This window comes from Wyeomyia smithii, chromosome 2 (genome assembly GCF_029784165.1).
Source record: "Wyeomyia smithii strain HCP4-BCI-WySm-NY-G18 chromosome 2, ASM2978416v1, whole genome shotgun sequence".
Lineage (NCBI taxonomy): Eukaryota > Metazoa > Arthropoda > Insecta > Diptera > Culicidae > Wyeomyia > Wyeomyia smithii.
Genome location: NC_073695.1, coordinates 71,299,948 through 71,318,391, shown reverse-complemented (window position 1 = coordinate 71,318,391; position 18,444 = coordinate 71,299,948). Strand labels below are relative to the sequence as shown.

General features: G+C 39.0%; 1 protein-coding gene across 15 annotated transcripts in view; it reads left to right on the top strand.

The window, feature by feature from the left end:
* The window catches only part of LOC129725247 (collagen alpha-1(XVIII) chain), a 698,730-nt gene that overhangs the window by 612,043 nt on the left and 68,243 nt on the right, over positions 1 to 18,444 (top strand). For 12 of the 15 annotated variants that reach the window (XM_055680820.1, XM_055680831.1, XM_055680826.1 and 9 more), the window contains 2 exons: positions 9,646 to 9,877; positions 10,156 to 10,233. In XM_055680820.1, coding sequence (XP_055536795.1) covers positions 9,646 to 9,877; positions 10,156 to 10,233 — 310 coding nt within the window. The remainder of the gene's footprint in view (positions 1 to 9,645; positions 9,878 to 10,155; positions 10,234 to 18,444) is intronic. The other 3 variants (XM_055680832.1, XM_055680830.1, XM_055680823.1) reach the window with 2 other exon arrangements.

Genomic DNA, 18,444 nt, shown 5'->3' with positions numbered 1-18,444 from the left:
TACGCTGACATGCTGAAGAAGACCGTTACCACTTCTCCCGTTACTTCGAACCCCTTCGATCTGTTGTCCTCTGATGAAACCGATTCTGACGATTCACCAGCGGGAGCATCTTACGCCAATCCTGGGGAGTCTAGAAAGAGGAAAAATATTTCCTCTCTCCTAAACTTCCCAGAAAAGGTCCTAAGATTTCTCAAAGTGAAATGAAAGTTACAAACAAACCAAACAGTGCTGCGGAAAAACCGAAGCAAACTCCTCCTGAGCTTGCAAATTTAAAGTCCCAGAAGGAGTTCCCAGCACTGCCAGGAACATCTAAAACCCCAGTTGCTCCTTTTACACTCCCAGTTGATGAAACAAACTCTGGATTAGTGAAATTTTATGACATTGTGGACTGGATTTTTGAAACTTTCAATGTACCCGATCCAATTAAAATTTTTCTTACAGCATTCCTCCCAACAGTTAGATCATTTTTGAAGCAGTTGACTGCCCAATGGCCTCTCCTTGCAGCGATTGTATCCTTCGATGCCTAATTCAACTGCGTATATGAAGGATTCTATCTCTGTCTTACAGTGGAATTGTAGAAGTATTTTACCAAAAATTGATTCGTTTAAAGTTTTGATAAATAAAAACAAATGCGATGCATTTTCCCTTTGTGAAACTTGGCTTACTTCAAATATTGATCTCAACTTCCATGATTTTAATATTATTCGCCTTGATCGAGACACCCCATATGGAGGAGTACTTTTAGGGATTAAAAAGTGCTATTCTTTCTATCGTATTAACCTCCCCTCGATTCCAGGCATCGAAGTTGTCGCATGTCAAATGACAATACAAGGTAAAGAGCTTTGTATTGCCTCAATATATATTCCCCCCAGAGCACAGGTTGGGCAACGGCTGCTCTTTGATTTAATAGAACTTCTTCCCTCGCCACGTTTGATTTTGGGAGACTTCAACTCTCATGGCGTGGCTTGGGGTTCCCCATACAATGATAACCGCTCCTCTTTAATCTATAACCTTTGCGATGACTTCGACATGACTATTTTAAACAACGGTGAAATGACACGTATCCCGAAACCTCCAGCGCGCCCAAGCGCTTTGGATCTATCCTTATGTTCGACGTCGCTACGGTTGGATTGCACATGGAAGATAATCCTCGATCCTCACGGTAGCGACCATCTGCCTATTCTTATTTCAATTACTAACGGGTCAACTCGCATGCGACCAATTGACATTCCGTATGACCTCACACGAAATGTCGATTGGAAGTTATACGAGGAAATGATTTCAAAAGCGGTCGAGTCGATTCAACATCATTCACCACTTGAAGAATACAACCTCCTCGCGGGCTTGATTCTCGACGCCGCGTTGCAAGCCCAAACGAAAAAATATCCCGGCGTAACGATCAAAGAATGGCCTCCCACTCCGTGGTGGGACCAAGAGTGCTCCGATGTCTACACGCAAAGATCCGACGCGTTTAAGGCCTACCAGACGGGAGGTATACCTGGCGACTATTTACGGTATTCGGAGCTTGATACCAAGCTTAAAAGCTTGGCTAAAGCAAAGAAACGTGGATATTGGCGTCGGTTCGTGAACGAGACGTCGAGGGAGACATCGATGAGCACTCTTTGGAACACAGCCCGAAGAATGCGGAATCGCGTAACGGTCAACGAAAGCGAGGAGTCTTCAAGTAGGTGGATATTTGATTTTGCCAGGAAAGTATGTCCGGACTCTGTTCCTGAGCAAAATATTGTTCGCGATGCGTCTCCGGGCCACGACGCGATAGAATCACCTTTTACGATGGCAGAATTTTCAGTTGCCCTCCTGTCCTGTAACAATAACGCGCCTGGATTAGATAGAATCAAATTCAACTTGTTGAAGAATCTACCCGGCAATGCCAAGAGGCGCTTGTTGAACTTGTTCAATAAGTTCCTGGAGCAAAACATTGTACCGCAGGATTGGAGGCAAGTGAAGGTGATCGCCATCCAAAAACCAGGGAAACCAGCTTCTAATCACAACTCTTATAGGCCGATTGCAATGCTATCCTGTATCCGGAAATTGATGGAAAAAATGATACTCCGTCGTTTAGACCACTGGGTCGAATCAAATGGTCTACTATCAGAAACTCAATTTGGCTTCCGCCGTGCCAAAGGGACGAATGATTGTCTTGCGTTGCTTTCAACAGATATTCAGCTGGCGTATGCTCGTAAAGAACAAATGGCGTCTGCGTTCTTGGACATTAAGGGGGCTTTTGATTCCGTTTCTATTGACATTCTTTCGGGTAAACTTCACCGACAAGGATTTTCTCCAATTTTGAACAATTTTTTGCACAATTTGTTGTCCGAAAAGCACATGCATTTTACGCATGGCGATTTGGCAACTTTTCGCATTAGCTACATGGGTCTTCCCCAGGGCTCATGTTTAAGCCCCCTTCTTTACAACTTTTATGTAAATGACATCGACGAATGTCTGGCAAATTCATGCACGATAAGACAACTTGCAGACGACAGTGTAATCTCTGTTACAGGAGCCAAAGCTGCCGATTTGCAAGGACCATTGCAAGATACCTTGGACAATTTGTCTGCTTGGGCTTTACAGCTAGGTATCGAATTCTCTCCGGAGAAGACTGAGATAGTAGTTTTTTCTAGGAAGCATGAACCTGCTCAGCTTCAAACACAATTAATGGGTAAAACGATTTCTCAGGTTTTGGTACACAAATATCTTGGTGTCTGGTTCGACCCTAAAGGCACCTGGGGTTGTCACGTGAGGTATCTGATGAAAAAATGTCAACAAAGAGTGAATTTTCTTCGTACAATAACCGGACAATGGTGGGGAGCCCATCCAGGAGACCTTATAAGGCTTTACCAAACAACGATATTGTCTGTTATTGAATACGGGTGTTTCTGCTTCCGCTCCGCAGCAAACACACATTTGATCAAGCTGGAGCGAATACAATATCGTTGTTTGCGTATCGCCTTAGGTTGCATGCAGTCGACCCATACGATGAGTTTGGAGGTTTTAGCTGGAGTACTACCATTGAAAAACCGCTTCTGGAGCCTGTCTTCTCGTATTCTAATCAAATGTGAGGTCTTGAACCGTCCCGTGATTGAAAATTTTGAAAGGTTAATCGAACTTAATTCTCAAACCCGTTTTATGACATTGTATTTCAATCACATGTCCCAAAATATTACCCCTTCTTCGAATATTCCAAATCGTGTCGACTTATCAAATACTTCTGATTCTACTGTGTTTTTCGATACATCCATGATAGAAGAAACTCGTGGAATCCCGGATCATTTACGCGTGCAGCAGATCCCTAAAATTTTTTCCAATAAATATCGAAACATCAACTGCGACAATATGTACTACACTGACGGATCACTTCTTGATGGGTCCACTGGCTTCGGTATCTTCAATAACAATTTAACCGTCTCCCATAAGCTCGATAATCCTGCTTCTGTTTACGTCGCAGAATTAGCTGCAATTCAGTACACCCTAGGGATTATCGAAAAAATGCCCACGGACCATTATTTCATCTTTACGGACAGTCTCAGTTCCATTGAGGCTCTCCGATCGATGAAAGATGTTAAGCACTCTCCGTATTTCCTGGGGAAAATACGGGAACATCTGAGTGCTTTATCCGAAAAATCTACTCAGATTACCTTAGCGTGGGTCCCTTCTCACTGCTCGATACCGGGTAATGAGAAAGCGGACTCTTTGGCTAAGGTGGGCGCAACAAACGGTGATATTTATGAAAGACCAATTGCCTTTAATGAATTTTTCGCATTTGTACGTCAGAATACGATCATCAGTTGGCAAAATGCTTGGACCAGAGGGGAATTGGGAAGGTGGTAACATTCCATAATCCCCAAGGTATCGACGAACCCGTGGTTCAAGGGGTTGGATGTAGGTCGGGATTTCATTTGCGTGATGTCCCGGCTTATGTCCAATCACTATAGATTTGACGCGCTCCTCCGTCGTGTTGGGCTCGGGGAAAGTGGTATCTGTGCCTGTGGTGAAGGTTATCACGACATAGAGCATGTGGTTTGGTCATGCCCTGTACACCGTGACGCCAGGTCTAAATTAATAGCTTCCCTGCAGGCCGAGGGTAGACAGCCGGCTGTTCCTGTTCGTGATGTCTTGGCGAGCCGTGACCTATCCTACATGTCCCTTATATACGTTTTCCTGAAATCCATCCACGCCCCAGTCTAGTCCCGTTCCCCTCCGTCTACACCCAACAAAACGACAAGAACACGTTTGAACCTTAAGCACAAAACCAGCAACCAGACCCCGCACAATAGAACCAGGACCCAAGGACTACGAGCCTCTGTCCCAACTCACGACATCGTGGCTCAGCAGAACGAATCCATACATGCCATTCGACGATTATCAGACGACCATTGAACAACAAAACACTGATTGGAAATCCCATGCTAGTTTTAAGTTAGACTTAATTTCAGCTCGTAGTCGGCAGCGAGGATAAAAAATTTGCTTTAGATTTTAAGTCATCAGATATAATTGGCGCCGTTAAACATTAAATTGTATTTGTGCCGTGTCAAATAAATGTTATGTGAAGAAAAAAAAAAAAAACTTCATAACAAATTAATAAGTGGCCCAAAAGTTATGGAAAGAAATGAAATTCAAAGACTATTTAAAACTATACTTGCTTTGATCGATATATGTGGCCTCAACATAATTTAAATGCGGTATCGTACTGTTTGAACGTTCCCGGTATCGCTCGTGATTAAATTGTTGTAAATTTAGACGGACTTAAATCACTATGAATCTTAATAAACATTTTTAAGTATTTATTAAAGCTTTTTAGAGGTTTGACTAAAGCTCGTCTAAAGGCGGCACTGGACACTAGAGGGGTAATGTATTTTGAAAAAGTAACCTTTCTCGATTACTTAACCATTAATTTTGCAGCAAAATGAAAACAAACCAGATAACTGTCCAATGTAAGTTCCGCGTCAGCCTTTTTTTCTAAAGTCTCGCAAGCGTTTAACCTTGATGTGAACTTGTGAATGTGAAGTATGGTTAGTTACTTGAAAATTAAGCTGAAGAGAAGTCTATTTATGATCCTTCGTTTTACTTAATAAGTTATAAACATCTACTTTAATCGGAACTTTTGGTTACTTGGGTATAGTAATCACTCAACTAGCACGGTTTTCTGGAAAAGGCTCTATCGATTTGAATGCTTCATGTTAAATTTGCAAGGTTTTATCAAGCGAATGGTCTTTGTCGCACATTTCACAAGTAGAACATTTACTTCCCTCACAAAATAATGCAAAGTTTTCGGTCAGATTATTTGTGTAATTAAATGTAATTTCACACTACAACGTTTCCATTCTGCTTGACTGGTATCAGAACGGAGTACCATGCTCTGTCTCCCCCTCCACACCCGACTGAAGCGCATTGTGTACCGAAACTTGCTTTCTATTGCATCTATTCGGAACAAACACAGTAAAATCTCTCGAAAGTCTTACAAGAAGATCCCATTCAAAGATTGCGACCTGCGTTTGTCAACCGAGCGTCATCTGTAGACGACAATTTCCACATTCTCACATTTACCTTAACAAATAGGACCCGACCGTGTCGTGATTAAAATTGAAGTACCTAGCTACTATAGTCATGCGTCCCAATCACCGGAACGTCGTCGTTATTGCAAACTTTCGCACCTGTAAACATCAGATGAAAGAATAGAAATGCGAGATAAACACACCCCCAGCTCTTTATTGTGTGTATGTTTGTGTACAGATTGGGATCACCACCGACCTGGCAAAGCACCCAGACGATGTGTAAGTGATTCTAAAGTAATCGTTCGAATAAAAGCTGACATGCTTACTTCTAGAGGGGTGCCAGGGTGACTGCGCTACGTTCTCTGAACGAAGAAGCTCAGATTTGTTCTACGCGTTAATTCCTCCTTGGTGGGGCTGTCGCCCTATCTAGAATAAAAATAGACTAGTATTTTATAAGACCCCCACCAGGGCAACAGTGCTGGTACATGCTACAGCTATTCTTGTGGAATCGTTTACCAATTAACGTAAGTGAGGATGAGAGAGATGCTAACAAATGTCAAATCGTACTTATAAAAGCAAATTTAAACTGGTGGAGCGAAGAGAAAAAAATTAATCCATAGTGATACAGAAACGAACAGAGGGCAACGATGCTGCTGCTGCTGACAGAATCAAGACGGTGGCAATGAGGCGAACTTGACATGCATTATTTATAAAGTGCAAGTTTAAGGTACGACTTGTTTAAATCTTGTTGAAAAATAGTTGGGTAGCTATTAGGATGGGAAGACGGGTTTCAGACGACGACGATAAGTTAGAATTCACGGTTGAAAGAAGTGACACGCTTGTTTCTTTGCCGTATGGTTACTGGGGATGTTAGATTAGGACGGTTGCAGCAGCCTCTCTCCCATTCCCACTCGAATCTAACAAAGTGCTTCGTCTTGAAGGAAATGAGTTTCTGCCTGGAGGATTCTTCGCTTTTAGCGTATCCTCAGTATCCTTCAAGCAGACTTCGCAAACGAGCGCTCGGTCTGACGACTGACTGGCTTGTTCGGGGTGGTGGACTTCTTCTATTCCCACGGGTGTTCCTGGAAGAGACACTCCGCTTCGCCGTCGTAGGATCAGTCTGCACCAGTGTAAGAGGCATCGGAGGGCCGCGCTCCAGTTTGGGAATGCTAAAGAGAACATGAAATATATACTTCACACAAATTGTGCTTCTTGGGGCAGCTGCTGTCTGCCACTTAAACCCTTCGTCGGGTGCACAGGCAGGGCTCTGGGGTGGGAGCCAGTCTAATGTAGAAGTCCTTCCCAGTAACGAGACCGGGTTTTCAGACAGGGTAAAATTTATGACCCAAAAATCGTAACGAGTCTTAAGTTTGGTGGGTGTGCCCGTGCGAGACAATATTCGGTGCTGCTAAGCTTTAAAATAGTTTTACCACCTCAGCAGCATCGAACAAATTCCCCGGAACGGAGAGAAACTGGTCGGCGACCGGAAGTGTGAAATAGAAAGAATCTTGAAATCTGGTAAACTAAGAGAAATGGCTCCAAATCAGCGGTGTTGAAAGGTCAGACTGTTCCGGTGGTACCCAGTGCGACGATGATGGACGAGAACGGAATGGCAATGGGGACCAAACGAAGGGCAGCTGAAATCTGGAAATGTACTTTGATCTATTGCTGAGAGTATCTGTGTATAAATGCATTGAAGAGAAAGAGAGAACGGAGGATGAGGAGGTGGTGCCGTGATTTCCCCAGTTTCATTTTCGATTTGCACTTGGGTAGCAGTGGGAGGAAAGGTAAAATGATTATTTGCAACATTGTATGTGTGATGATTTTGAAACGAAATCTGCGGCAAGAGTTAGCAGTATATTGATGCCATTTGGGAGGTATAACACATTCATCATAATACGCTCGGTCATACCGGTTCATGTTTCGCAATTCCGCAAACTCATTCGATTGCGAATTGAATATAAATAAATACACAAGCTCAGTGTTCATGTTTGCACTTTGAATGGTTTTGAAACTAAATGCTGTAGGAATGTACTTCCATTTCGATTGCTGTTAAAATTTCATTTACGAAAAAAAATCGAATCGTAACAAGTAACTTTGTTCACTTCTAGCATTACTGATAGGGATGCAAAATTCGACACTGTCACAATGTAAGATGACCAAAGACTAAAAACTTCAGTTAACAACTAACTTAGATACGCTGCATGCTACCTGGTATGTTGCCAAAAACTCTTAGAACCCGCAACAATGTCGAAATGAAGTCTGTTTTGGGAAAGGGTAACGAAACAATAGTTTGACAATTCAGCTACTAAATGCTAACAAATCATCTGGTTCTGAACAACTGCTTCAGAACATGTAACAACAGAAAATGCAGCTTACTGACCGTCTTAGAAAGTAATAACACACTTCAAATTAGTCAAAATCAATATTTATGTATTAGTATGGCTCGAGCTGTCTGGCAGGTCGGTCGCGTTTTCGGTTGCTTGTGGATTAGTCTTTGGCTGCCTATAGCTTCAAAATTTGTGTTTTGTGACAGCGCATCTTTTGAAGACTACCTGAAGGTTGGCTAACAGCAATCTTTTTAAGACTACCTATTATGAATTTAATATTTGTCTTTAACTTTTTCGCACCAGTCGTCGTAGGTTCGAGTCCCGGCTCGTGAGAGACTGTTAGTGTCAGTAGGGTCGTAGCGCTAGCCCCGCAATTGTCCTGTATACTTGGCTGCAAAGTCTGTGTATAATAAAACAGAAGGACGAGTGCCGATACGGAATGTAACACCAAGGCTTTGCTTTGCTTTTACTTTTTCGTATCACCTGAGATGACAGGGCAAGTAAAGAAGACACGCATTGCTACGTAAAGAAAGAGAGAAATTTCTCTCTCAGATACTTCCAGTGTTTGCAGTGAGAACTTGTTTGACATTCTGCCTGGATGCAAGATGCCGGCGAAATTGAAATGGTTGAAAATAAAACCACTGAAAATGACCCACCTGCGACACCAAGTACGCAAAACCGTCTAAGATAGTCTTCAAAGATCTCACCAACAGAACACTAAAAATCAACATTTGCCCAGCAGTTATCACAGAAAATATGCTAAACATTCTTGAACGCTTCGCTGTTTTCACATCGGTTCTGCAATGTTTTTTTTTTCTCATCCAGCAGCTTAACAGGGCGAAAGCGCTTTAAATTCCATGCAATCACAGCATCTGGCTTGCTCCCCGAGGAAACATTCCGCCCCTTGCCGCACATCAAACATATATGTTATTCAAATGCGGAAAACATCAGCGCTGTAGCCCAGGGAAATCCAAATGCAAAGCACATAAAAATACCGCCCGAATGCCAACTGGTCAGGTCAAATCGAAGTACGTTTCCATTCGAAGCTCGATGGATCAGTACTGGTAACTGTTGGTCCGACTTAGAAGGGTTCGATTTTGGAATTAGAGCCAAATGCCGCCTCTGTTCCTGTGGTTAACTGATTAAAGGGCGACCTTTTTCTTCGATATTTTCTTCTACTGCTGCAACTTTTGACTGTTACTCAACCAGCAACCGCAAGGTCACCAGATCATCTCTGTAACGAAGTATATAAATGTAGTAGCTAGTAGTAGCTGGTAAATTGCGCTTGTTCAGATGGAATGGAACAGTGATGCTGCTGGTAGATTCCCGGAAATCGGACATCATTCTGCGGTTAGAGGGATCCCACGAACAATTCTAGTAAAAGAGAAAGACAATAGCACAAAAACAAACTCTCAGACGAAAGCGGAGATTCCGCACATTCCAGATTTTCACGTTCAGAATTTGAAAGCACAACGACGACGACGACGACGACGCTTCGACCTGTGGGTAGTATGTGCGGTCACTTTTCGCTTCATAGATATTTCCGTCAAGCATGAGACTGCAGTTTTACTGCGGGAAAAGCGCTCACGCTGCTGGGATTTTCGGATGGAAAGTCGATTCATTAACACTCTGTGGAATGTTTCACAGTACTTTAGTTTCCAGTCATTGGGTGACTGAATTTTGATAATATATAGAAAGATTCTTATAAATGCCGAAATTTAAAATAAGTTTGACTTGTACAGATGAGATAATTATGAATTAATTCAGCAACAAATACTACTTAATTGCTTCTACACTTACAGCCCAAAGGCGAAAAAGGAGACCGAGGAATAGACGGACGTGATGGACTCCCAGGTCCTCCCGGACTGCCAGCCGCATCCGGCGAGGGAGTTCAGTACATACCAATGCCAGGACCACCGGGACCCCCAGGACCGCCCGGTCCTCCAGGATTATCGATCGTCGGACAAAAGGGTGAACCAGGAATGGACTCGCGCAGCCCATTCTTCGGTGATCCGAACTTCCTCGGTCGTGCAGGTAGGATAGCGCAAATCGTTTAGCACTTTTAAACTGTAAGGAATGAGCATTCATGTTCTAATATCTCTCGAAAAATGTGGCCTATTATCAATGTTCGTTGCATCGTTATTACAACACACGTTGCGTAGCAGTAATGTTACTCTAACCCGTACGATCCAACTGATTTGAGATCCCCCCCTTTTCCAACTCCCAACTGCACACTAACGTATCTATTCTCCCGTTTCCCCCAACACCGAACCGAACTGAAACTCGCCTGGTTTGCATCCTGAACGGCACAGGAGGTCGCTCAAGCTTAGACGAACTAAAAGCACTTAGAGAACTAAAGCACCACAAGGATATACAAGATAGTACGCCTGGTAAACTATGAATGTTAAATTGTGTTCTTATGTTTGTTTTCGTAGTTGCTTTTATCCTAACTTGCGTTAGCTGGTTTGGTAGATAGCTTTCTTTCCTAATTCTGGAAGTGTCAGGTCTTGTAGATTGAAATATTTGTCGATTGATCTGTTTTTTATATATTATATTTTTTTGGTAAAAACATTTTATTTCACTTTTATCACAAACTCATGGTATTGACAAAGCATGCATTCAGATGAACTGAATTCGGGTCAGGCAGTCCGACAACATTGAACAAGATCACTCTGTACGACAGCCTACCATATCCCGGCTGAAAACATCTTTTACTAATTATTTATCTATATATGAACCGTTAGTGTTTTTAGGAGATTTGGAGCTAAATTCTGGATTATTTTCTGCTCTGGCCATTCTTAAACATTATATAAGCACATGTAGACCTGAGTGTTCTCTGGACTTCAGAGTCGTTTTTCGGTTGAACTAATTTGGAATCAATTTTTCTTTCAACCTTTTCTTTTATAACATCGTTATTCGGCGATTTTAAACTTCATTCTGAATCTTTTTTTTTCTTTTTTGAAACATTTACAGCGATTCTTAGTTTGGGAATTCCGATGATTTGGAGCTTAATTTGCAGTTGTCTTGGCTCTGAGACAAATCTGAGCTTCAACATAAATAATATTCTCATTTTTATTTTCTACCATTTAGCAGATTATGAAACATTTTAAAAATAATTTAGCATCATTTTCGAGTTTTTAGTCAGTTCTAGCTCAATTTGGGGTCATTTACTCAGTTAACCTAATCTGAAAGGTTTTGGAATGATTCTGAGCTTAATTTGAGATCATTTTCTCCTTTTATTTTTTAATGACTCTGAGCTTAAAGTGGGATAACTTTCTACTTTGGCCTTAAAAAACGCTTGCTGGTGATTATATACTTAATTCAGGAAGATTTTTGGTGTTGCTGGCCATTAGAAACGTTTCTTGCTTGAGCTAATTTTGGTTTTCGGCCTTTCTTAGTAACATTCCATTTGGGATCATTTGCTTATTTGTTTGTTTGTTTTTTTTTTCTTGGAACTTTTTCAGTAATTCTTAACTGCATTTGGGATTATTTTCTTGTATTCATGGATAATCTTCTCTGGTCTTTGGAATTAATTCCAATGATTCACGGCTCCATTTGAAATCATTCTTTTACTGGCCTTACCTGGCCTTCAAAGACGTTTATCGGCAATCCCCTGCTTAATATTAGCTTGAATCGTCTATTTTAAGTTGCAGTTTGTTTTAATATATTTCACTCCATTCAAGTTTTATCCGATATTATTTTACTTTTGATGGATTCCGTGTCCCCTCGTTCATGTTGGTAGTATCCAGAGTTTCCTGATAAACAATTTAGTTACCTAAAATTGCTCTGAACAAGCGTTTAAGCAGCAATGCTTCTCCATCGAATGTACTTTGTCCAATCTGCCTTAAAAATATGCATTTTTTTTAATTCTCGGGACCTTTCTGGGGTAAAACGCACCAGCTAACGGAAGCAGAATGTATTCTTGTTAAAGCTGAGAGATAAAACCAATGTTATACACTGAGCAAAATATAAAAATCCTTATTAATTTTCACGAAATCATTGAACAAATAAACAAAATACGCTTACGTACTCTTATGTAATCATCCAGCTTTGTATATTCAGTAAACTTAGCTAGATTTATCCTGAATTTTGTAAAACAAATCGTTTCATATTTCCAGTTCGCTTATTTTTCGCTTTCCCTACTGCCCACAGTGTCTGCTTAATTAACTTGAATGTTAAAGCCGTTGTTAAAAAATAGAAATTTAGTTCGAATAATTTATCCCTACGGAGAACTTGCAAGCACGACTCAGACTGACTTTGGTCTCGATCACACAGGTCTATAAGAGTTATCAGCATCAGCTGACTCTTCTGTGTGTGATGAGACATTTTTTTCAGTCTATAAATAACGCTTGCACAGCAGTGTGTGTAGTTAGGGATGAGCAATAGAATAAGTCGGCAGTGGAATGTGATACGCATATAAATTGTTGAACAGTACCACCGTCCCGCGTAGTTTAATTGGCCAAAACACCATGTCGGAGACAGGGAGATTGCGGGTTCATGTCCCATCGGGATGCGGTATATTTTCCCAAATCTGTATCATATTTCCAATTAGCTTATTTTTCGCTTTCCCTACTGCCCACATTGTCTGAAAGCACAGCTCAATTATTCATCTCACGACGCCCCCATATTAATAACACTATTAATCATGAATGAATCACATTATCATGAATGAACGTCGCCGCAGCCCGTCATAGTAGGTTACCTAGCTATCCGCTGTAGTTGTTTACGTGCAAAATTGGTAACCTTGGTAACCACTGTCGTGCTGTCGATTTATGTCAATTATGTCGGAATAATTCAACTTTCTCAGTACGATTTTTTCGTGTTAACAGAAATTGATGTGGCAACTTTTTATTTTCTTCACAGATGAAAATACATACAGTTGAAATTTTGGATATGTAAAAATTCATCTCATATATTTCTGCTAATTCAAGCTTTTTTTTTGGAAATTTGGGGTGAACATTTCAAAGATTACAGTATTCTTAGTGTAGTAAGTGATTTTTTTAGCGTTTCGAATGAAAAGTGGTACGCCAGTGATGAAAAACTTTGATTGGCTGTTGAACGAGTCCGTTGTAGCTGTATAGAGCAACGCGCGGATTTTGTTTTCTGAGGTAGGTGATTGAAATAAATGAGTTTTCGAATGCAGATGCGCGACTATAATATCAAATAAAGAGCTTTTGAATGAGTTTTTGAGGATTCTACTTTATAAGAAATCTCAAGTGAACTAAGAAGAATCCATTCCATGGATTAGTAGATTGGTTTAGTGAGAAAATAGCGTTTTTTTTCCTGTTTTCAATTGTGTTTCCAAGTTGTATAAGATGAATACATGGGCTGAGATGAATAATTGAACAGTTCCCCTACTATTCATGACATTTCTTACAAATTATTGAGTGTTTTTTGTTTCGTACTAAAAAAATAAATAGAAAATTAAGGGGGTCATTCCATACGAAGTGACCACAAATAAGCACTAATTTGGACACGACAATAACAGATTTTGCTCAAATTTGAGGGAATTATTCATCTAGTGTCCTTTTGGGAAAAACCCAATTTCGGTGTCGATTGGAATACCCCTCGCTCTGTGTGACTCCCCTCTTTGTTGCAAGATAATGCATATTTTCGTCAAAACCACTGTTTTCTATTGCCTAAAATTTACAGACGCCCGAAAAATACTTTCATCTACTGTGATTTCTGAAGAAAATAAACTAAGGAATCCAGAAAAGAAACTTTTGCCCGGAAGTGTTGCCAGATAGATAATTTTTGTATTTAAAAACTTTTGCATTTTCCGGCAAATGTAGCCATTTTTATTTTAAATTTGATAATTTTATTATGTTCCTCGGAAAGTTTTACGTAAAAAACACTTATCTTTCCGAGGTAATATGAGCCTCTCTCTATTTTCGTAAAAATGCTATGAAAAAAAATTTAAAAAATAGTTGTAAATTTCGTAATTAATTTTTTCCACAATTTATACACGTAAGATGCCCGAAAAATACAGATAGGTGATTTTTAAAGAAAATAAACCAAGGAATCCAGACATAAATTTTTTTGATCGGAAGTGATAAGTGTTACTTACGTAAAATTTTGCGAGAAATACGAAGAAACCTTCAAATTTGAGATGAAATGCATTTGCCGAAAAATGCAAATTTTATGGTTGACAGTCCCATAAGCCATAAATGACCGATTTTGAGTTATGATGATGAAAACATAGAATGGTGTTCTCACAGGTACCCGATCAGAAGAGCATAACTAAAAAATTACAAAATTCTTTCAACGGGAGATACAAATAACACATTTTGATACGATATTGTATTTTCCCATTTGCTTTTGATAACAAAATTGAATCTGAATGAGTTATAAGAACAAATCCTGAAATGAAGTTGTTCTGAAACAAATCTAAGAATTCTTTCGTCTCTATCAAAACCTGTTGTTTATAACAATGGTTGTTATCATACTGTTCTATGTGCTATCTAATTTTGTTAGAAAGCTGATACGTTAGTAACGAAGTTTGATATGGGTTTGATATTAGTAGAATATTTTTTGTTATGATTTCTGTTATTTTAACACCTAACGGGATCAAAATTAAAACACAACCTGAAAGGTTTTCCACATTACAAACTAACAGCCTTTGTTACATTTTTGTTTTGTCTTTCTGATCGGGTAAAGCATTAACTATTTCCAAGCCTTGCACACTACAGCCTTAAACCTGTTTTGTATAGAACGGAAGGAGGGGGGGGTATAATGCTACGTTTTAAGGGGGGTTAAAAATTTTTTACCAAATGCTACGAGGAAGGAGAGAGGGAAGATGTAAAAATCATGAAAATGCTCCCTCAACCTCTCTCGTATTCATTGGCCTCCGTTCTTGTAACTTGTCCGTAGAGCGTGAAGTAGAAGAAAATAGCGTTTTTTTTCAAAAACTTGATTTTGAACACAAAAGAAATCAATTTTCAACCATCCTGGGATCACACTCTTTCCTCAACGAATTGCTCAGCTATCTTAAGTTAATAAGGCTGAACGCAACACGTAATTACAAGATAACAAACACGTAACACGACTAAAATCCATTTTGACACGGTCTCTGAGGAGTTTTTCAACCTCTTGAACTGGAGGCCGTACAAGGCAAACTTAGAAATCACGCATTTATGAAATTGCATTACTAGCGCAAGAAGAAAAACATCTGCGATTCTATCTTCTTCTTCTATACATATAAAAATATAGTTTTGTCTGTCTATCTGTCTGTCTGTCTGTCTGTCTGATCTCTATATGGATCACTGAATACTGACCCGATTGACATGAAAATTTGAATGTAGGGGTTTTTGGGGCCAAGAAAGGTCCTTATGATAGTTTGATGGGTATAACGCGGGATTTAATGAAACAAATGGAACCAAACATGGCATGAGAACATTTTTGGGGCCAAAAAATACTTTATTGATGGTTCGACACCCCTCCCTCTTCAGAAAGGGAGGGGTAAAATACATATGAAACACAACCTTCTGCACAACTCGAGAACCTACCGAGCAAATGAAACCAAATTTGGTTTGTGAAGGTCTTTGGAGGTGAAAAATGTTTCTATGATGGTTTGACACCCCTCCCTACATTGGAAGAAGGGGGGGGGGGCTGAAAAACAGCCGAAAATTATCAAATACCACTCAATATGGGTGTTTCCGTAATTGTAATGATGCACAGAAGCAAAAAATCAACCTCAGATATTATTTAGAATGGCGGAGTATTTTCTACATAAACATTTTTTTACATTAATTTAATTCAGTAAAATAAAACAAGTATTTTGTAAAACGTAAATTACAAAGATATTCCAACTTTTAAGACAGATTCGACAAAGTACATTTCATGGATTAATTGTTCACAGATAGACCTGGTACTTTGCGCCGCCGACACTTTTACGCACATGACCGCCGGTGATTTTGAGCCCGTGCACAGTAGTGGTTTAAAACGCGAAAAACGTGATCGTCAGCCTTTTGAGTATAAAAATGCCATTTAAACACTAAAGGTTATTCGACAAAGTTTCTGTAGATCTTAAGAGGCATATTTTGATGTAAATAAATTTTTGATTAATTCAGCTAAAAGTGAGATAAAAAAATTTTTTTTTCTTATCAAACCAAAACGAAGTCTTCAGCAAAGTTGTAGACAATTTTATATAGAAAAAAAATATTTTCCGAAAAAATTGTTATGTTACTAGTGTATGCAGATGCCAAGGTCTTTTTTTGTTTCAACAAAATCAGCAACATTCATTGACGTTTTTCCAATGGTGAATTCTGAAAAGAAAATGTCAGCTCAGAGATAGATACACCTTTTTTTTAATTTTGTCCATACGGAGATTCCTAATTCATACCGAGAGACCTTCGTATGGACAAATTTAATAAAATATAAGTATCTACCCTGGGCTGACATTTTCTTTTCAGAATTCAAGCATTGTAAAAACGTCTAAGAATGTTGCTAATTTTGTTGAAAAAAAAATACACTAGTGACATAAAAAAAATTTCCGAAAAAAAATTTTTTTTTCTATTTTTATGTTTCTAAATAATGCATGGTGCCCTAAACATAAATGCTTTCCGTACTTTTTTATTAAAAATCAAAAATCGAAACTCTGTACATCTTTGAAGAAAAAAACATAAAAAAAGCCGAAAAACCAAAAAACTAATATTTTCTACCCAGGCCCAAGTCTTTAAAAGACAGCAAGAGACTAGTGGAACCACCTGGGCATGCTAGTACTAATTCCAATCTTTCAAGTGAATACTGTTGTTTTTGCAGCTTTTAGAGAAATTTCAGTTTGAAAAAGTGCATTTTTTTATCTAAAATGTCCTAAACCCTATGAAAAAGTTGAAAATTTGCCCAAGGTACATTCGGCTGAATGATGTGTTTTTTGAATATAAAGAAATATCTAGAACATAGTAGGCCTCTAAAATCACATTAGAAAAAGTTATGTAGTATTTCTCGATTTTTAAAATCTTCTAGAATGTCTGTGTATAAAACTACCTGTATGTGGTCGATTTTCAAGAGGTAGAACCAAAATGTCTTCAGCAAAGTTTTTCTACAAAAAATTGTCTACAACTTTGCTGAAGACTTCTTTTGGGTTTGATAAGTAAACAAAATAATAATTTTTTTTCTCACTTTTACTGCCGGTAACCGCAAGTCAGTCCCATCTGTAATTTTGTCAATTTTGAGTTAGCATCGTATTTTGGCCTAGCTTTGAGTATATTTTCAGATGTACCGATAAAAAATAGTGGTTTGTTCAACAAAAGTGGAAATCAATACCAAGTCGAATTGTCACATTAGGCAAAGTAACCGCAAGTCAGTCTCAGAAGAAAAATAACCAAAAGTCAGTCCCGATTTACAAAAAAAAAACATGCATAATACAAAAGTAAAATGAATGGGGAGTAAAAAAGAGTTCGATACGACCGTTTAGATGAAAATAAGTTATCTAGTAATAAATATCAATTATTGGGATTATTTTTTAGTTTGAATTGGTGATGAATTTATGTGGAGCAATTTCCTGCTAATACGAATTCAAGTAAATTTTTTTTTTTTTGGTTCGCTTCTTCGTAGATCTATCCGCAAAATCTTGAGTATCGAAAAAACTTCCATCAGAATCCAGGGAATCGTTCCAAGAAATCTCCAAAGGTGATGCTCGAACCTCAAATGATTTGGATCATCTTGACATTTGTTGTCAGATGAACCAACTGCAGTCCCGGCTTCAGTTTCTTTATCCGAGTCCTCACCGGATAAGCTTTCATCGGTTCCGTACATCATGAGATGTTCCAACGTCGACAATTCTTAAAAGGTTCTCATGGACATACACTTCCTAACAGCGAAGGATTGACAGTTTTCCACGGCAACGAATAACAACACGTCAACAAGCACTATAGTTTCAACATGGCAATGTGACTGATTTGCGGTTACTTTTCTCTTCGGTGTAGAATGTAACGGCAAGTCAGTCACACTCAAGGTTTTTATCATAAAATCAAATATATCAATGGTTTTTACAACGTAATTAGTGCAGGCTAGTATGCAAACTATATTTTAGCATGAATATTGTCAAAATAATTCATCTTAAATAAGTGATAACTGAGCGTGAATGAAATATCTTTCGAAGCTGTTTTCTCGTTTTAACATTTTTACAGATGGGACTGACTTGCGGTTACCGGCAGTTTAGGTGAATTAATCAAAAATTTATTTACATCGAAAGATACCTCTTAAGATCTACAAAAACTTTGTCGAATACACTTTAGCGTTTGAATGGCATTTTCATACTCAAAAAGCTGACGATCACGTTTTTCGCGTTTTAAACCGCCGCGTGCCGCCGCGGAAATTTGTAGCGCACCGATAGTGATTGTGAATGCTGGGTTTTCACAGCCTATGAGCGTTAGTTATCATAATTTTTGAATATTTAATACAATATTTGACATCAAATATCCAGACTTTAGTTTTTTTTTTTTTCGAATGATGATTTTTTTTTTCGAAAGATATCAATGTCACTGATTTTCGCGGAGAATTTTTTAAAAAAAATAAGTTTTCGGTCATCTTAAAATAAGTGTTTAAGCTTCTTTGTATTTAACTCTCAGGAGATAAAAAATAACCGTTTTTATTTAAAT